Genomic DNA, 20,747 nt, shown 5'->3' with positions numbered 1-20,747 from the left:
TATTGAGCCTAGAACCTTCTCCATGAAAAGCAAGTGTTCTTCACTGAGCTCCACAAAGTATTCCAATGTGGCAGACTCCCTCTTCCCCACTATGATGTTTCTTCCCCCATCCTTTCCAAGGAGTTGATCCACAGAAAGAATTAGCTTTGCTCCTGCTTTCTGGCCCACCTGTTTTCCTCTCGTAATGGGATGGGCAGTGGAAGAACAGAGAACTCTTCCTCTGGTCCATACATTGGGAGAAATGTGTGGTGCCAGGGAGCAAAAAGTTACCAGAATGCATTTGTGGACAAAGGTTCATCTTCACCCTTCCATCATGTGGCTTTAGCATGGACTCATGGGAAGTAGGTGTGGTTTTGTAGAAACAGTGGTTACTTAACTTCTCCCAGTCAACTCTATATTACTTTATTCAGGGACAGTGAAGAACAAGCTGTTTTATTGCATGACCTTTCTCAGCTTCCCAGGAACCTAATCCCTGAAAAAAATAAGTCCAGACCAAGCCCAAGGGACCACCTCTCACCGTTATGGCCACAAATGTGTCAAATCAAATTTCAAATCAAATTTATTTACGGCTATTAGCCCATAAAATGTGTACAAACCTAAAAGCACAGAAACATAAAAACCAATACATCTAACAACAGAAGGGGAACACCACGATGCAAGGGTGGGTCATTGAGCAGTGACAAATAACAGCTTGGGGCCCGGAAAGATCCAAGGGACGGTTCCCAGAGAAAGGAGAACTGGAGACGAGATCCGTCATGCACTCTCATCATAACTGTCCGATTAGTTTTTGTTGTTGATGTTGTTTTTTGGTGGTTTTTGTGTGTGAGATAACCGCATTCAGGAATCTCGCCACCTGCAGAGTTACAGAAGGATCTGTATCCTGCAAAAGCAGTGCGGCATGTGACTCAACAGGCCTGCCAACCAAGCGCAGTAAAGCAGGACCCAGGAATTTAGTCCTGGCTATGCTATGTAAGGGACAGTTGAACATTATATGTGGAAGAGATTCAACTGTTTTCCCGTCACACTCGCATAGCGGAGACACCAAACCCTTGGAAAATCTGTGGCTCAGCAGGTTCGATGGAAAAACATTGAACCTTGCACGAATAAATGCAAGTCGGTGTGGTACAGATGAAAGAGATGACATATATGATGGAAGGCCAAGTGGTGGGGTTATTCCATGATACCTGGGGGAGCAGACACCCCCACCCCTGGAGAGGTTGTGTTGATTTTCAATGTCTGCTAATCTTTGCTCAATAAGGCTTTTGGCTGAGCGTAGGTTCATCTTTAAGGAGTCTGCTGGGGAAATTCCGATGCTCAGAAGTTTGGCATGGATTTTTCCTACCCACGGATTAACAAAGTCATCCCGCCAGAGGCACTGAAAGAGGTAATGGTCGGGAAGCCTATGCCAGCTGGACAGCCAGTAGCCAAAGACTCGCTTCCAGATGACAGTCTCCAATGATGCAGTCCTTAGCTCCAGATGTATGGCTGCATTGCTCACACACATGGGGAGTTTCAGGAGGCGACGGAGAAACTGATTCTGCAATGTCCCCAGCGATGTTAAATTGGACCCTGGGGCCCAGAGTGGGGCAGCATAACAGAGGGTGGAAACCACTTTTGCGTGGTACACCTTCAATGCAGAAGGGATGTGGGAGGCTCCGTCGACCGCAAAAAATTGGAGTAGAGTGTAAAGTATTGTTTTCCCTTTGTTCAGTAAATACTGTATCTGTGGCTTCCAGCTTAGGTTGTAGTGAAAAAAGACTCCCAGGTATTTAAATTTGAAAACCTGTTCTAATTGGACTCCATCTAACTTCCAGCTGTAAGTTTTCCGAGACCTGGTAAAGACCAGTACTTTAGATTTTCCATGATTAATTGTCAGATGGTTGAGTTTGCAATAAGCCGCAAAAATCTTTAGAGCTCTGCATAAACCGACTCTAGTGTAGGAAAGGATCGCTGCATCGTCAGCATATAGGAGCAGAGGGCAGCGAAAATCAGCTAGGCGGGGGGCATGAATGTTGGCTTGAGACTCACTCAGAAAGAGCTTCATGTCGCTAATAAACAAGTTGAAGAGGAGTGGGGCCAAAATGCAGCCTTGGCGCACTCCTCTATTTATTGGGACCTCATTGGATAGGTTTCCCGCCGGTGTGAGTCTCACTCTAGCCGACGACCCGTGGTGTAATTGGGTTATAAGCCATAACAGCCTTCTATCTATGCCCCATCTCTCTAATTTCTTCCATAGACAGTTTCTTGGGATACTGTCGAAGGCGGCCTTTAAGTCTATGAAAGCGACACATAGGCGCCCCCGACTCGGGGCAGAATATTTTCTGGCAAGATGATACATAATTACCATATGGTCCGTGGTCGAATAATTGTTCCTAAAGCCCGCTTGCTCATGGCCAATCAAATTTGAGTCGTATGCCCAATGGGACAGCTTAGACAGCAAAAATTTTGCATAGATTTTCCCGATGATAGACAAAAGGCTGATGTTCCGGTAGTTCTCTGGGTCAGCAGGGGGACCCTTTTTATGGACTGGTACGATCACGGCCTCCTTCCATGACCTAGGGATAAGCCCCGTAGAATTAATTGCATCAAAGACTTTGGCCAGAATTTCAGCCCACCACCTCGGTTGCGCAATAATAGCCTCAGCAGGGACTAGATCCGGCCCAGGGGCTTTGCCCGTTTTCAGATCTAGTATCAAGTCCATTATCAGCTCTGGGTCGGTAGAGGGCCACAAAGGTAGATGGTCGGCTCGGAATTCCGTGGATGAGTTGGATTCCTCTGCCAAAGAGAAATATTTACTCAAGAATTGTTCCCATGTGGGCGCAGGGATAATCGCCAATGGGTACTTCCTTCCTCTTTTGTTTATCAGAGCCCAAAATTCCTGTGGTCTGCGGGATCTAGAGGCCGCAATCAAGGCTCGCCAACGCTTTTGGTACCATTCGCGTTTGGCCAGCTTTAAAGTCTGTTTGTATGCTCTTTTGGCTTGTAAATAGGAGGGTGGTAGAGCCTGGGCATTAGAGTTTTTGTATTCATTATAGATAGAATGAAGAAGGGATCTTGCTTGTTTGCAAGAGGTGTTAAACCAAGGGGCCCCAGTACTGCAATGCGCCACTTTCGCCTTTTGAGGAGGTGATGTAAAAAAAGTGGTAAGGTTTGTTATAAGAAGGTTAAAAAGTTTCAAAACCGAATTGAAGTCTTGTAAATCAGTAGTTACTTGAGGTAGATAGGCAATGATTTCCCTGTGAAAAAATTCCTGGTATTTTTGGGCCACAGCCTCCGACCATTTGATCCCTCTTATTTTGGTCGATGATGAGGTTTCCAGAAGGACTGAGTGTTTATAGTCCTTCTGGCACCGGAACAATGACAAAGTGGTCACTATTGGAAGGTGATCACTGAAATGTTGGTTTTCAACTTGGAAGGAAAGTACATTAACGGCCAAATTTGCAGAGATCATCCACAAATGTGTACTTACCCATAACAACCTATCTTGAAGGTAACTGTCATAATAGTAGGGCAGCCCTAAGCAGATTCTTCTAGGTCTTAGATTGCAGAGTTTGAGAACCTCTGGTCTGAGCAAGTTAGATGTCACAGAAAGGTGTTCCATATAAGAAGGTTGTAAGGTTTGCACATGGGTAAGTATACTGCGACTAAGATCAGTCCACAAGTCTATTTTCATAATTCAAATGCCTCGTTGAATTTCTGCCGGAGTTGTCTTACGAAATTTGTGTCACCCTAGTCCACCTTAATATGCAGAGTAAGAAGGTGGTGAAACATTCAGATGCTCTTATTTGAGTAAACTTGATCTCCTGATCTGAAGCTGCTTGCAAATGTTTTTTTCCCTCCCCCCTTGGTGCATTGTTTCAGCTTCCTAATCACTGACCAGCTGTCTTGTTAGTGAATAGAGCTGTGGGCCCCTTGCCATGTTTCATGTGAGGTCTTGGCTGGGTGGCCAAGCAGGCAGCCTGCAGCCACTGTCAAAGCAATTCAAGAGGTATTGGCACAGCAGTGCCACCATTAATTTCTGCTTGTCACATGCTGTCATGCAAGTTACACCAGAGAGGAAATGACCGTTGAAAAAAGTGTGCTTGTGGCACTTTGTCCCCTCTAGACATTATCCCTGAGGTTAAACAAGTGGATACAATTAGCTGCTGTCCACAAACAGCTGTTAGGAAAGAGAAACCCAGATCTGGGCCCCATAGCCATGTGTCTTTCCTGTTGGTGAGGAGAGCCTGCTATCAACATCTGCCATACTTTAACCCTTCATTGAGGTGTTAATTTCGGCTGTATAGAGCCAAATCAGTGACTGACGGCAATCCTATGTCTGTGTGTTCAGAACTAGTCCCATTAGTTCAGTGTGACTTACTCCTAGGTAAGTGTACGTAGGATTGCAGCCTGTGAGCTGTAGTTCTGAATCAGTTGACAGGATACAGAGTACTGAGTGGGTTTGCTCGAGATGCACGGCCAATAAAAACACACTACTCTGCATTTCATTCCCAGAAATGTGCCTGTTTGCAGTACTACTTAGTTCAGGAGCTTTAATAATTGTATAGTTCTCATGATCACATTTACTGGTTTAAAACAAGTATTTATTATTCAGGAAGACCTCTGGAAATGATAAGTAACTAGGAGATTCCTAAATTTCCTTTCAGCAGGCTTAAGAAAGATTCACTAAAATCTTTTGGTGAATGGCCTGTTAGTCATCTGGCAGGATAAAGATAGTATGTCTTGAGCATCATGGCTGATGCTCACATTCAATTTTGGCATGGTAAGATCATCACCATGTTCTCCTTTTTTTATCTCATCAGTTTGGAGTGGCCAGTATATTTTCCTGGAAACAGTATCAAGGGTAAAGCTTAAGAACTAGCTCCTTAACATACCCTGTCAACTGTCAAAAGTGCATTCATAAGAATTTTTCACTGTGTGAGATTGGTGAGTTTATATCACCATGCCCACAACAATTTGTGTGGAAATAGAATATGTAGAAATTAGTATTCAGAATGACCTTGGCATAGTTAACCTTTGTCTCGTACAACTCTCCGAGCTCTCATCTGGGAGCTTTCCTTTCTTCTCCCCGTCTCCTATCCTGGGATATCTTCCTTTCTCTGCCTCTCTCACAGGGTCTTTCACCTGCCAACCATCACATTTTTAGTGTTATGAAAAGAAACTAAAATGTAGAATTATAGATGAAGACTCGGAATGGTACAGGTGACAAAACAGGTGCATTTCCCCCCATTTGTATGCATTTGAACATGTAAAAGACAGAAGCAGTAAACATGATCACCAAATACCTGTGAATATTCTGTGTTGCTTTGGTTTGGATTTTAATATTTATTGGTCATTATAGTGATCCGATTCATTTTTTTAAAAAATGCTACAAAACTCAACCCTTCAGTTGAGCAATTAAATATCGTGTGTGTAAATTATCATGTTGGATTAAAGCAGATGTGGGAATCCTGTGACTCCAGATGCTGGATTCCCATCAGCCCCAGCTGGCACACTCAGTGGCCAGGAATGATTGGAGTTCTACCGCAACAGCATCTGAAAGACCGCAGGTTCCACACTCTTGGATTAGATAATGCATTTCGAATGTGAAATTGATTAAGGAGGCTCAAAAGCCTTGAGAGCTTGCAGGTCAAAGCTCTTGTGACTGTGCCAAACACCCCTGTCACCCTTGCATTTAAGTCTTGTCAACTCTGCAGGTGTGAATACAGGAGATGGCACCTTTTCAAGGCACTGCTTTCAAGAAATTTGCATCAGGTTTTTAATAAATCTTTTTGGTTATATGATTCCTCATGTTAAAAAACTGTTCTGGGTGCTTTATGAGTAGAAGAATGGTGTATAAATAATATATTATTTACTAACTACATGCTTTTAATTGTCAAATGTTAATAGCCTATTTTTGTTGTGCAAATTCTAATAACATAGAGACGTATGTTTATCAGCTTGCGCATAATCCGCCCTATATGAAAAGTTAGTCTTACTAATGTAATTTCTATTGATTTAAATGAGACCTAAGAGCAGCTAGCTTAGGGTGGATCCAACCTAATATAAACATATCTCTTCAAGATAGCTCAATTTTTTCCACCTATTGATAGAAACCCTCTTCTGGCCTAAAGAGGGAACATAGGTTGAGTGGACTACGGGAGAGGAGGGGGAGCCCCTGAAGCTGCGTGAGTCCTCGGGCCACTTCATGTGTTTACAGCAAATTTCTGCAGCAGGAAGCTTTGTGTATCTAGATGTTTCCCATTTGAATGGGACTCTTGATCTTCCAAGGTCTTTATTCTGTGGAAAGCCTCCATGAATACACAAGGCTCCCCATTGCAGCACTTTCCTGCAAACATATAATAATAATAATTTAATAATAATAATTTATTATTTATTCCCCAGCCACTCTGGGCAGCTCCCAACAGAATTGATGATGGTGATAAAAATGTGCATTAAGGCAAATGTGCATTAAGAGGGCTGTTTGTGTATCTAGATACACAAGCATAGGTACAATTATCAGAACCATGTGCATGTTTACTCAGGAGTAAGTCTCACTACCTTAAATGGGGCTTAATTATTGTATATATATCCTAAGTATATATAGGGTGCCCTGTCTGTATATTTAAGCTGTGCAAAAAATGACATACTTTGTTTCTCATCAAAACTCTCAATTCCTTCCCCTTAGGACATGATGTTTCAACTCCTGCGAGGGCTTGATTTTCTGCATTCGCACAGAGTGGTCCACCGTGATCTGAAACCGCAAAACATTCTAGTCACCAGCAATGGACAGATAAAATTAGCTGACTTTGGCCTTGCAAGGATCTACAGTTTTCAAATGGCTCTTACATCTGTGGTAAGTTTCAATGTGTTCTTTCTTTAAATCTAATTTCAGGATTTAGTTTCACATAGGTGTTGTTTGGTCTTTATTTTAGAACAACTAAATAAAGCAAAAGATAGCTGTTACTATTTGAGAAGCGTTACAGTTGAACTTTATCTGAAGCGATTGCAATTACTGCAGGGTGGTAAATTATTCCTACAAATTGCTGAATCTGACTACTTAGTCGTGTACTTGTTTCCGTGGAAGTAAGTTCATGAAAAGTCCAGTGTACAAAGAATCAAAGCCTGATTGACATTCCAAGACTATATACAAAGGTGGACTTCCCTGAATATTATGCTTTTGCATCTTTTACTACTTCATTAAACTGTTTTAATATGCAGCGACTGCACATTACACAGGAGGTATAGTACAGTTGCCATTTTTCCTCCCCTTCTGAATCACATCTTGATAGTGCTTAGAAGGAGGCCTGTAAGTTTCTTAAAAAATAATGTAGCAGTTACTGTTTTGCTCAGCAGGCGAAGTGAGTAGAGTACACAAGAGGGAGAAAAATAAAATATGGCACCATGGGCTTGTTTACATGACTACTTGTAACCTGGTTGTGCATCAGTCAATTGCCATTTGTTTATGGCATTGAAGTAGGAAAAATGTGAGATGATCAGATATTATTTCCTTGGTCTTGTGGTGATATTTGGATCATCATATTAGTCAAACAAGAATTTAAAAATATCAACGGGGTCCACCATGTGTCCCACTTTCAGTGTTTTAAAAACGATTGTTGTCAGGGAACTGACATCGGAGCCAGAGGTGGAGGCAAGGCTCCCAAGCGATGCTGGAGAAGGGCCCAGCAGGGAGAGAGGGAGCTCATCGGCTGGGGAAGGAAATCAGCGTAACACCAGGGATAAAGGGCGGCAGACGGGGGAATCGGCGAGGGGGCTCCAGGACTCCTCGCCGGAGACCAGCGGGGAGAGCACGGGTCCTCCGCTACCCACACCCACCCTGCGCAGAAGACTTCCGCGCAGGGAAAGTAGGCGTAGACTTGGCATCAAAGAACTTCTTTGCTGGAAGTTCAAGAAACGCCCACTGACGGATTCTGCTAGCGACTGAAACAGCCACAAAGTGAAGGGCTGTCCAGCCAGAAAAGGTTTAACCAGGCAACCTAGCCAGGAGTGGTGGCACCTTACGCACGAGCAACCCCTATAACCATTACAATTGTGATCTCCAAGCATGAGCAAAAAACCCCGCCTGCTTCTCAAGCAAACCTTACAGTTCTAAAATGTGGGAAGTGCAAGAGAATTTGTGGCAGATCTGAACCTTAAGCTTCCTAGTAATCTTAAAGGGCAGCTCCTGAGACAGAAAGGAACATATGAAAGCTGCCTTATACTGAGTCACACCATTAGCCCATCTAACTCAATGGCAGTGGGTCTCCTGGATTTCAAACCGGGAGTCTCTCCTCACCCTACCTCATGCATGCAAAGGAGATGCTTCATCATTGATCTACAGTCCTTCCTGGACATCCCATATGGCAGGGTCTTTTTATAGAAGTGGCCTTAACACTATATGCAAATAATAAAGAATACCCTTAGCTTATAGCTACAGTCTGCTTCTTAAATAAACAAGGTCAGGTCCAGGTATATATGTTGGCATGTGGAGTTTGTCTGCTGCAGCAGAAGTTGACTTTAGTTAAATGAACCCTTGCTTGGAGCATACCTTTAGTTGAAAGGTATTCAAACTAAGGCTTTGGTATAAAATAAGAAAGCTTATGTTTATTAAAGGAAGTACACTCTTGATAGGAAAGCATTCTGTAGTCCTATCTGGTTGGAGAAATGAAAAAAGCTATGCTTGTCCCTTTATTCTCAGAAGACAAATCCAAACTGACCGCTTGCCTCAAGGTCCAGAGAAAGTGTGTGAGGAGGAGTAGGAAATTGTAAACAGGATGCAACCTAAGACTTACTGGTCATCAAAGAGCTAAAGTGGTCTGCATAGAGATAAAGGTACAGAGATAGGAAGCTGGAAATCTTATCGCTTTTAACCCATGCAAACCTCTCTCAGCCAGCTGACTTGCATCCAGACTTCCAACATCATTTGGGAACAATGATATAGAACATTGCACTTCTGACACTGCTCCAAACCTTACGAGGACTCCTGTGTGCCACATGGATCCTGTGGTTTAGTTGCACATTGACACAGCTGATGCATACAATCTCCATTCATAGTATAGTACAGTGTTTCCCAGCCTTGGGCCTGCAGCTCTTTTTGGACTACAATCCCCATCATCCTTGACCACTGGTCTTGCTAGGTAGGGATGATTGGAGTTGTAGTCCAAAAGCAGTTGGAGACCCAAGTTTGGGAAACACTGATATAATAGAACTGTAGGTAGCACCTAATAGGTCATCTACTCCAACCTCCTGCTCTAAATCATTATCATTTTCCAGCTAATGGTTCCCTTGCAGATATCTGTCCAAACTGTCCAAAGAAAGTGACTTCACATTGCTGAGCTTATCTAAATCATCAGGAAGCTCTTCCTAATGTTTAACCTAAACTCTTCTCCCCAGAGTTTAGAGTCTTCGCTTCTGTTCTTCACCTTGAGAGTGAACAATTTGTGAGTCACTTAACAGATGTTTCTATACAGGACTGAGTACCTCATATTCTAGGAGCTGTGCACATAATGAAGTTACAAAAAGTCCCCTGTCAGGGTTATCATTATGATCAGTCGACATGTGAACTCTCTGTCATTTCCTACAGCGGTGCAGTATATTGAGGCTAGATAAAGAATTATTTCTTGAAGTATCAGTTCTTTCCCAAGATACATCCTCATTCTCTGACGACAAAGGAACTCCTCTAGTGGAACAGAAATAGCCGTGAAAGTAAGGCAGCATAAAGAACTGATCCAGCCTAGTTGACTGGGTGCTGCAAACCGATAACTTCAAAGTATTTTAGCTGCAATGATTACTTCCCAAATAGTAAAGCATTATTTTGGCAGGTAAACCTTGTGGGCATATTTCTGTCATTTGTTATCCCTTGATGCTTCCTCAGAAAGCCTCAGAATAAATCGACACATGTTTATGTAGAGAATACCAGTCCCGGAGCTAGGAAATCGGAGCAATTGATAGTCCTATGTTGAACATCTGGGCTTGTTCTCAGGAGCAGAACAATGGGGACAAGTTTTCAGTGTCATGTGGAGTTAAACTGTTCTGCAAGTGTTGGTGCTGGCTCTTGGGAAAGCTTTGATTAGAAGAGGCGGGAACTGTTCGAATCTTTGGAGAGCTTCTGCCAATTGGATTTGATTGTGCTACACAGGATAGACCGATGGCTTGACTTGATATGGTACAAATGGACATGATAGGTTGCTTCATTTGGGGGGTATAGGAGAAATGGCATCAAAAATTGCAATGAATGCAGTGAGCTAATTTATTTATTTATTTATTTATTTATTTGGGGGGGGGGGGGAATAAGGTACAGCCCAGTTTACCCAGTTTATCTAAAGCCACAATGTTGATATAATCAGACGTTTGTTTCAATGACAGTTTGGTTTACATGCTATTTTATTCCAAGAATGGGGAGCCCTTGGCGCTCCTGATATTGTTGAACTACAACTGACATCAGCCTCAGTCAGCCTGTTATGGAACAAGTACCCTGCCAGAAAGGGTCACCAGCATAATTAAAGGGATAGCCTTTTATTTATTTATTTTTATACATTCATATTGTGCCTTTCTTCCATTGTGGAACCCGGTTGGGGGTGTATGTGGTTTCCAGGTTCTTAACCTATCCAAATACTGACCAGACCCTGTCTTGCATAGCTTCAACAAGGTGGTGGCCTCACGTGCCTTCGGGCCATACGCTGAACCATCTACATATTCTGCAAGTTTACTCTTAATAAATCAGAGAAGCTATGGCCCTCCAGATGTTGCTGGACTAAAACTATTTATCATCCCTGATCAGTGGTCATGCTGGCTGGGACAGCTGGGTGTTGGAGTCCAGTTATATTTGGAGTCTTCTCAGATTCCTAAGATCAACAGTATACAATCAGGTTCATATAATCAGCAGTAGAGTTCATATATTAACATATATAGTTAATATATGTCTATTCAACTGTATTTTTCATCTCATGTGTGATTTCACTCTCCTGTGAGAGCCAGTGTGGTGTAGTGGTTAAGAGTGGTAGTCTCGCAATCTGGGGAACCGGGTTCACGTCTCCGTTCCTCCACCTGCAGCTGCTGGGTGACCTTGGGCCAGTCACACTTCTCTGAAGTCTCTCAGCCCCACTCACCTCACTTTGTTGTGGGGGAGGAAGGGAAAGGAGATAGTTAGCCGCTTCGAGACTCCTTATAGGGAGTGAAAGGCGGGATATCAAATCCAAACTCTTCTTCTTCTTCTTCTTTACTGAAGATATACCATTTGCTGTATTTGTATGGCAACCAATGCTATGGTTAACGAATACCCAGTCTGAAACTTCAATGCAACAAAAGCATGGATAGTTTTAAACAATTTGTTTCATTACAAGCTATCTTTACCTTGTGTAATTCGAACGGTAGAAATTTTAAATAAGTAGAGTCCCATCCATCGTATCAGTTCTTGTGGGAAAATATGCTTCAGTGACTTACTGGCACTGGCTATGGAATGTGGCATTTAAAAGTACCTTTTTACAGTGGGAAAGAATTTGGTCGAGAATAAACAGTCTGACCTTGTTAAATGGACCAAAGTCTGTACAGATCCTAGTTCCAGAAAGCTAGTTTCTACTAGACTGTGAAAGAAAGCTCAGTTTGCAATTAATGCCATAAGGAGTGGGAAGGCTTTGGAGAGTCCTGCGCACTGTGTAAAGCTAAATGTTTCACATCAAAACTGTGGAATTAAAAAGCCATATATAGCATTATTGTCTTGATATAATCACGTTTGAAAGACGTGATTTATATTTATATTTGGAAATAGAAATTGAAAACTAATAATAATAATAATAATAATTTCCACCCCCTTTTATGGAATGCTCTCCCCAGGAAGGTTCCTCTGGCCTTCATTATACACCTTTAGGCGCCAGGCAAAAACATTCCTCTTTAACCAGGTCTTTGGCTGATTGACATCCAGTGCCCTTTAAATGTGCTGTGGAAGGGGGATTATTGGTTTCTTTCTGTTCTTATGTTTATTATGCATTTTGTGGTTTTTATATTGTAATTTTATGTTGTGAACCGCCCTGAGGTCTATGTGTATAGGGCAGTATGAAAATGTAATAAATAAATAAAAATATGAGAATCCGGACCATAGGAAGCAGCCTTATTTCAAGTCAGACCACAGCTCTGTAGAGGTGGTTCAGGCAGGAGTCTTCCCCATCCCTACCCAGAGATACCAGGGATTGAACCTGCAAAATGTATGCTCTCTCACTGAAGCTGTGGTATACAGAAGTTCTTAGAAAAATACAGATCTACTTCGTTTTGCAGCACTAGCAACAGAACTCTGAGACATCCCAAAGCCCTTCAGCTGTATAGATTAGGAGTCATATGATGCAAGAATCTGCAGAAATTAATTTACTGTTTCAGACAATTATCCTGAAGGGTTCTTCCTAAGTAAACATTCTAAATATCAAAAGAGTGAGAAAATAAAATATATACTGAATACTTTGATAAATAGTTATTTCCCCTAATGAATATGTTAATTCACATTAAACTTCCACCCTACATCTTCTACATTGAAGACAGACACAAAGGATTCATTCAGCTTCTCTTCAGTCTCCTTTTCCTCCTTTTGGACACCTTTGACTCCCTTGTTGTCCAAAGGGCCAACTGCCTCCCTTAGCCGGTTTCCTGTTCCTAATATATTTAAAGAATTTTTTTATTGTTGGTCTTTTAGTTTTAGTCAAGAAAGTGAAATGTAGTATATTAACATAAGATGGTTTCAGCTCGGTACAAGTCAACAGTTAGGGTAGAGTTTACCTTTGGCCAAGTTTAAAGGCTGTATTAAAACATAACAAAACAGAAACAGCAGCAAAGAATGCTTCTTTTGAATCTCTGCATTGTTTCCAGATTTTTATAACCAGTGTAAACATTACCTGAACTTTATCTGAGCTTCCTGAATTGCCTTTCATTTTGTAACACCAGCATTTACCATACAAAGGTTGACATAGTTGCCAAGAGCAAGCAAACCTGCCTCACCAAGCAAGCTTAGCATTGAACAGATTGTATATTTGCAACCATTCTCAATGTAGTAACTTTCTGAAAGCTACAAGCACAGTAGAAGACTGCAAACCAATAGCTGTTCTTGCCTTTCCCATCCTTTCTAAATGTGATTTGGGTTACTGTATTGTTGGACAACCATAGTCATCATTTGACTTCGACTGGATATGGGCATCTTACCTCAACTCCCCAATGCTTTCAGATCCTGGCGACTAGAGTGCTTTCCCCTACAAGGCCCTTTTCTATTTCTGATTTAAACTAATCAGATTGTAGAATCATCTTTCTACATAGGGATATCACCAGCTGGATTGAGACCTAGGAAAGTTCCCACTGATTTTTGTTGTTGTTGAAATCACTACAAATGACATTTACATATGTATAGCCTGACCTCCATAACTGCACCAGTGCTTAGGCATAGATCTGAATATACAGAGCATTTGGCTTCTCAGAAGAGAGGAGGAAGTGGTGCAGTTTTTAAAGGAAAACCTTAATAATCACAGGAACGAGAGGAGAAGGAATGGAGTATTGATTTGCCATGGTAGCCCAAAATTTAAATGTTTTGTCTCCTTGGATCTCTCTTTGGCATCCAGGTTCCCTTAGCCTAGGTGTGTGTATGGGGGGGGGTGTATTCAGTTTCCTAATTGATCATAAGGCATTCGATTTTCTTTTTATATCCCTGCTGCTTGGTTTACTGCATAGCTGAAATTCTTTCCCAGTGAATATGTGAAATATTATAGCCTGGATTAGCAATTAATGTGACAGATGACATACCTTTGTTCTACACATTACTGAAGGTAGGTGTCCAACAAGGAACTTTTCCATCTCAATGATTTTTTTTTAAAAGCCAACCACAAGACATTCCTAATAGGTATAGACAAGTGGAAACCTGTGAAAAAAATTCCATTGTTTGTGCACTTTGCTCCTGTCTTTTACATTGATGTTGCTGCGTTCCCATCCCCTTTCCGTGCATGTGTGAAATATGGGGTCTTCTTTTAGCTCTGTGATTTAGATTTCAAATTTCTGTTCATTTCATGAACAATTCTGGTGCTTTTGATGTATCTGAAATATATGAACTACATAAGATGGCACAGACAGTGGGAAGGGCTGTAGCTCAGTGGTAGAGTGTTTGCCTTGCATGCAAAAGGTTTCAGGTTCAATCCCTGGCATCTCCAGGTAGGCCAGGGAGAGACAAAAACAAAATAGGACTAATAAAATAATACTAGTTACTCTGACCTGGTTTGCATGTCACATTAAAGCATAGTTAAAATAAACCATGGTTTAATGTGAGCAAGCAGCGGGCTGGTGGTGGATGTTACTGAAATATTGGACCACCACTGCTCCTTCTGCTACTGGGAAATGTGTACTGGTCTGGCTTGTCATGTTGCCTAAACCTAGGCTTGTGATTTGTTTCCTTCAAACTAGCCACATTCAGTAAGCCAAGAACAAACTTTATACGTATATTCTGTAGCAGTACTACTAGCGCTATGCCCATATTGCATGGCCTTAACAGTGGGGGATTTGGAAACTACGGCAATTGCTCAAATGTCCAGAAAACGGCGTGGGATTGTCATACTAACTGGTTTTACACATCAGTCATAGCTTAGTAGCAAGTGAAGCGAATGAGCCTGGTTTGTTGTTGGATCCTGGGGGAGAGGGAATGGCTGTATGCGTCAGTAGATTAGCCGGCTGATTAAGAAGAGGAAGTATATGTTGTAATTGCATGTTGATGAAAAGCGTTTTTAATCTCCCATTGCTATTATATCTGGAGCGAGGGGGAGGGGAAACATGGGGGGAGGGGTGGGAAATCTATTTAAAATACCAGACTAATTAATACATTCAAGAGAATGTTACAGACATATTTATAAGCCCTGGAATTTCCCCTCCTGTTTAGCTCTGCTTGCAACCATGCATAATGGCAATCTGTGGTCCATTCCGTATCCCAAAGAGCAAGCGGATGGAGAGGTGCAGGGTGGGGAGGGGTGCAGAGAGAGCTCCCTCAGTCCCCTCCCCTCTGGTCCTCTGCTGCTGGTGCTTTCCCCCCATGGCTTTTCATGTCAAGACTTCCATAATTAAAGGGAGGAAAGTAAATTAATTACATGAATATTAAAAGGTTACTCATCCGTTTTAACATTTGGTCACTAGTTGGCTAATGAAAAGGAACTCGGGGGGCTGGAGGCCTGCCATGCTGCTTCTCCGCTTTCTTTAGTAGGCCACATGCTGAAGCAATGATTGTGCGTGACAGATTCTGGAAACAAAGAGTCTGCGCGCAGCTCATCCAGACGGAGCATGCTTTGCTAAATTGCACCAATAGCAGGGTGGCCTACAGGCAAACAAAATGGTTAAACAATACATAATAAAAGTTTTTATTTGGTATTTCCTGTGAGGCCGTGCCAGTTGCCAAGGGGTGTTCTCTATTTCCACCTCTCTACACCCCCCACCCACCCCCAAAAAAACTTTGGTTGTATTAATTGTTGACCACAGCTGGCAAAGAACCAAACTAGCAGGGATAGATAAGGAAGGAGGGGAGGGGTGGGGTAATGGCATCTGGACATTGAAGAGCAGGGGGGGGCACAAAAAATTACAGCATATATCTGGAATTTTCCAGCTAACGATGTGCGGATGTGGTAGTGCTAGAGAAAAAGAGCCAAACTGAGACTGCTTTGTTCAGTAAGAGAGAGGCCCCCTGTAACATTCCTTTTAGCTGTGTATATTTTGGCTTCAGTTGTGCAGTGTTAACTATATGCTGTGTATGGAGCACATCAGTTGTTAGCTGCATGTATATATAGAGATAGATAGATTTTGTTGCAATCGATAAAAGATCGTCTGTGGCACATGAAAAATTTGGTAAAGGGACACCTGGAGCTGCTCGGGGTGTTTTGCTATTTGTATAATATTAAGGGTTGGGGGCAGATGCAAAAAATGCAAGACTTCACAGCAACAGCTGCCTTTAGGGGACACACAGATGCAATGAATGCTGCCTTTTTAAAACCCATCAATGAAGTGAAAGAATTTAGAGCTAGCTGATGTAATGAAAAGACCAGTGACTTAACATAGTTGCTTGGGATAAAAATAGGAAGTGAAGAAACTGATATAACCTTTTCTGTTCTGTTCTTTATTCCTAACCATTAAGCAATTGACTCTTTGTTAAACAGGGAAGTTTTACAGTATGCTGAGTGATTATTCACAATAGCCCTATCACCACCACCCCTGGCAGTAATCATAGCAAGAAAAATGGGGAGCCAAAATGATTTGCTGTTGTTGTGGGGAAGACGCTGAAGGAAACCACAACAACTAATTCGAAATACGCTGTTAAACTGCAAAAAAAAAAAAACCCCAGAGAAATTGAAAGAGCAGAAAGCAAAGGTTAAGAGTCTTAAGGGTACCATATAAAATGTGTAGGCGTAAAGACGTCACTGACCTACACCTCGGACTGCATGTTAAAGTTGCCAACTTTAGTAGCCTCCAGGAGTATACGGCCCTCAGAAGTCAGGCTAGGATCCAAGGAGCTGCTTTAGGCATTGCCAAGGAGCTTCAGCATCCCTGTATAATTGTTGTAAACTCCACCCTTTGAATGGGAGACTCCCATACTGTAACACATACTGCTTTTTGAGAGCCCCCTCCTTTTCATTCTGCTTGCCGTGCTGCGTAGGGGGCTGCCTTTTAAGAACTACTGTTGGGGAATGTTCGTAGCTTACTGGTGGAGCATCTGCCTTGCATTTAGAAAGTCCTAGGTTACAGCATCTACCAGGTAGAAGTGGGAGAGATTCCTGTCTGAAACCCTGGAGAGTAGCTGCCTGTCTGCGTAGACAATACTGAGCAGGGATGGATCTAATGGTTTGACTCCATATAAACGACAGCTTCTTACGTTCCTACATTCCTTGAGTGCCTGTAGTTTCCTGTTTCCATCATAGTGGCAGTGAAAATCTATGCAAGTTTGCTCACAAGTAAGTAGATAAACAGGTACCGCTCCGGCAGGAAGGTAAACGGTGTTTCCGTGCGCTGCTCTGGTTTCACCAGAAGCGGCTTAGTCATGCTGGCCACATGACCCAGAAAAACTGTCTGCGGACAAATGTCAGCTCCCTCGGCCAGTAAAGTGAGATGAGCGCTGCAACCCCAGAGTCGTTTGCAACTGGACTTAACTGTCAGCGGTACTTTACCTTTTTTTAAGTCTTTCTATATTGAGAGGGGCCTACTGCATAGGATTGCTCTGCCAGCCTTCTCTGGTCTATGGCACCCAGTTCAGACACCTTAGATGATAGTTTGCCCAAATCAGAGCTGCCAGATCTACTGATTTTCTCTCTCAGGATTGTGGGTATTTTCCTAAACCATAATTGTGAAATGTTAAAACGCTTAACATTGCAGTGTACATAAAATTTAGAAAAAAGAAAAGAAAAAAAGATAGAATTACTTACAGTCCAAAAGGCTTGTACAAAATAAAGCAGGGAGAAGGAAGAGAAAACAGGAACATAATATGCAAAGATGAGGTCAGCTCATTGTCCGGTCTGTGAAACGCTTCCGATGCTCCTGAGTCATTTCTGGTTATTTTGTTTATTATTATATTAATAGCTCACATTTCCTCCATGGAGCTTAAGATGGAATGTATGGTTCTCCTCCATCCCTCCATTTTATCCTCACAGTGACTCTTTGGGTAGGTTAGTCTGAGAGACTGTGACAGGCCCGGGACTACCCAATGAACTTCATGGTTGAGCGGGGATTTGAACTCTGGTCTCTCAGATCCTAGTCCACACTGTGACCTCTACACCTCACCGGCTCTCTTTCCATATCAGCTCCCACTGAAGAACCATCAGCCACCTGAGCATTTAGCCAGCAACCTCCATAACAAAACTCTGGCTGTCACCAAGGAAAGGTAATGGGCAAAACATTTTGGAAAAGTAGGCTTCGTGATTATGAGATGTTACTTACTTGGGTGGTTGAAATCACAAACAAGTATCACAAGGTGTTGGTCCTGTCCCATCTAGATTGCTGCAAGGAGCGGCTGTATTTGCAAGTGCTTGCCTGCTAAGCCTGACTGCCTTTCATTTCATTTCTTCCTTTCATACTCCTATGCTAACCTTGAATGATGAAACATCATTGGGAAAGTGTGCGGTAGAAGTTGGGAAGGGGGAAGAGCCAAGCAGGGGTAAAGACTGCCAGTGTTTTCCTTGCAGGGCTTCAAATATCTTTAAGAGCAGCATGACAGGCAGGCCTCTAACAGGTGAAGCTGTAGCTAGCTTGGAAGTTTAAATGATGGGGAAACTCACTGCAGCCAAACATTGGCAACAATTGCAGCCGTACATGCAGGGAGATTGTAGGGGCTGAGCAGGTGTGGGAGGAAGCCACAGCATGGAGGCTGTAGAAGTTAGATTGCTTTATAAATTAATGTGCCCATCAAGTTTTGTAGTTGGGAAAGGCTGCAGAACATGCAGCAAGTTTGGTTAGCAAGTAAAATTTCGTAAACGTTTGAGGAAAGCAATCAGCAGATGTGTAAGGCAAACTGGGAATAGAAGGGTGACTTGTTTGCTCTGCTTTGCTTATCCAAAAAAGGAGAAACTGAAATCTGTGAGGTGCACCTAACTCCTCTCTGTGTTGAATCCTCCCTTTTTGCTTCAGTCTGTCTTTAATTTCAAGACCAATTCCTTTAGTGAGAATATGCCAGGAGGAGGAATCACCACCACCAGTTCCAGCAGTGCTCATTGGCTAGGCAGGAAGAAAGCATTTCTTCCTAAATTGGATGCTTCCTTCTCTCCTGCAGACTCAATATGCTGTTTCACAACCCTGTAATCTAAAGTCCATTGTTTGCTCTTGGGAGAACCTTCACGCTTTGTGGCAAACAGAGGGGGGAAAGAGGGAGTGTGTTGCCCGTCTACCTCTGGCTGGAGTGACCTTTTGGGAGGAGAGAAAGGGAGCTCTCTCCTGTGACCCTGATAGTCTGCTGGGAGTCTGCTGTTATCCCAGCATTCCACGGCTGCCACAGCCTGACACGTTTATGCCCGGAAGGGGGCAACTGTGCTTCCACGGGAAGGCATTTCCTTCCTAAAGCTCTTGTGCCCACAGTCTCCAAAGGGTTAACAAGGGAGCTACTTTGAAAACAGAGGCAGAAGGTCATTGGCGGCAACAGCAAAGGCTTGTGGAGCCTGCCATCGAGAGCCTTTGACCCTGCATTTCCCACCCAGGGGATTGTAAACATTGGCTCGCAGCCAGGGCGCTCTAAAGAACTCCTCTGTCCTGCCAGCATACATGGTTACAGGTTTTAGTGGAAACTGCAACACACCAGAGTTATTTCTGCATGTCCAGAGAACACTTCTGTTCCAGAGGAAGAGATGGGGTTGTGGGGGAAAGGGAGAGAAATGTGCCATCGCTAGGCTGGAATTTGAAAGCACAGAGATAGGCTTGTTTCGTGGTGCTTCGCATGTAACATAGCTGCCTTTCTCGAAAACTTCCTCAACTTGGAGGAATGTGTAGAATGCTGTCACTTTATCAGTAGCCATAAGAGCCCTTTTTATCTGGTGTTTGTTAGTAACTAGCAATATCATTCTTATCTTGCTGCCCTTTAGCTGGATGTTATGCTCTCGGACATGAGAACTAGAAACATGAAAGCGCTTATTACCTTGAACATTCTTTGGCATTGCCTTTTTGTCATTGACCCTTCAGCATGTGAAGAGAAGGTGCTTTTCTGAAAAGCATAATAAACAAGCCTGTTCCGGACGTAGCTAAACAGGTTTTAATTTCAAGTACAATGGTTGCAACTTGAATTTTAGATATATCAGAAGCTGTGATGGGAAACTTCTTCAGGATTTTAATTAGAAGGAAGGCCAGATGTGGCCTGGCCCCTTACTTTTTGTAACGGCCCCTGTTACTGTTTCTACTTTTTTGCCAATTAATTTTTATTCATTTTCCAAATTTCTAGCACATCAATGCCAAATGAAAACTAATTTAATCCAATTTTTGTCTGTTACTGTTTTTAAAAGATTAGAGGGAAGCTATGATTTGACTAAAATTTGGGGAGTCAGGAAGTGAAGCTTGTGGGTTTTTAAATTTTTAATTTTCCCTCATAATTTGTTCATTGTCTTTGTTGATCTGCTAATTTTAAAACTTGTTTGTTTGTTTGTAAATGGTAATAGTGTGGTTTAATAGTTTATATGGCTGTGCATGACTCCTCAGTTGTGCTTCTCAATCTTGGGAACCATTCTGCTAAATTTGGAGACTGTTGGTTCAGTTTGGAACTTTTAGGTCTATCATCTTGATTCAAAATGGTGTTATACCGTATTCAAACATAGGCGAAAACCAACTCCTCCATCTTGGGAACTGTCATGCCACATATGCTGATAATATCTCAAGAAGCATCTGGATGGACAGACAGACAAACCACTTTCTAAAATACTTAGAAGAGCAACCAATAAGGTCTCTAAGGCATGCTTGGAATTAGTATGTGGTATCTAACAGTTGGCTGTGGGTGTTACAGCTTCAAATAGGCTTGACAGCGGACCAGAAATAAATGTGTTGGCCTGCTTCTGTGGCTTTAGATAGAATGCATTATCAGCTACCAATGTCTGTAGATCAGACTACTGTTAAAGCACAAGAGTATGGGTTTTTTTAAAAAAGAAAAGAAAAAGGAAATTCTAGCTGAAGATGCAGAAGATGGTGATTAAATTTGATTAGATTTATATCCTGCCTTTCCTTCCAAAGGAACACATGGCATCAAACACACAAGCGATCAAACATCTAACAACAATTTCAATACAGAACATGTCTATTTAAAAGGCCTG

At 42.4% G+C, this 20,747-nt stretch overlaps 1 protein-coding gene across 4 annotated transcripts in view; it reads left to right on the top strand.

Moving 5' to 3' along the window:
- Positions 1 to 20,747, top strand: part of CDK6 (cyclin dependent kinase 6) — a 110,160-nt gene that overhangs the window by 44,801 nt on the left and 44,612 nt on the right. For all 4 annotated transcript variants that reach the window (XM_083705123.1, XM_083705125.1, XM_083705124.1 and 1 more), the window contains one exon: positions 6,668 to 6,835. In XM_083705123.1, the coding sequence (XP_083561249.1) occupies positions 6,668 to 6,835 (168 nt within the window). The remainder of the gene's footprint in view (positions 1 to 6,667; positions 6,836 to 20,747) is intronic.

This window comes from Podarcis gaigeae (assembly GCF_964106915.1).
Source record: "Podarcis gaigeae genome assembly, chromosome: 12".
Taxonomy (NCBI): Eukaryota; Metazoa; Chordata; class Lepidosauria; order Squamata; family Lacertidae; genus Podarcis; species Podarcis gaigeae.
This window is presented reverse-complemented; position numbering and strand designations above follow the sequence as displayed.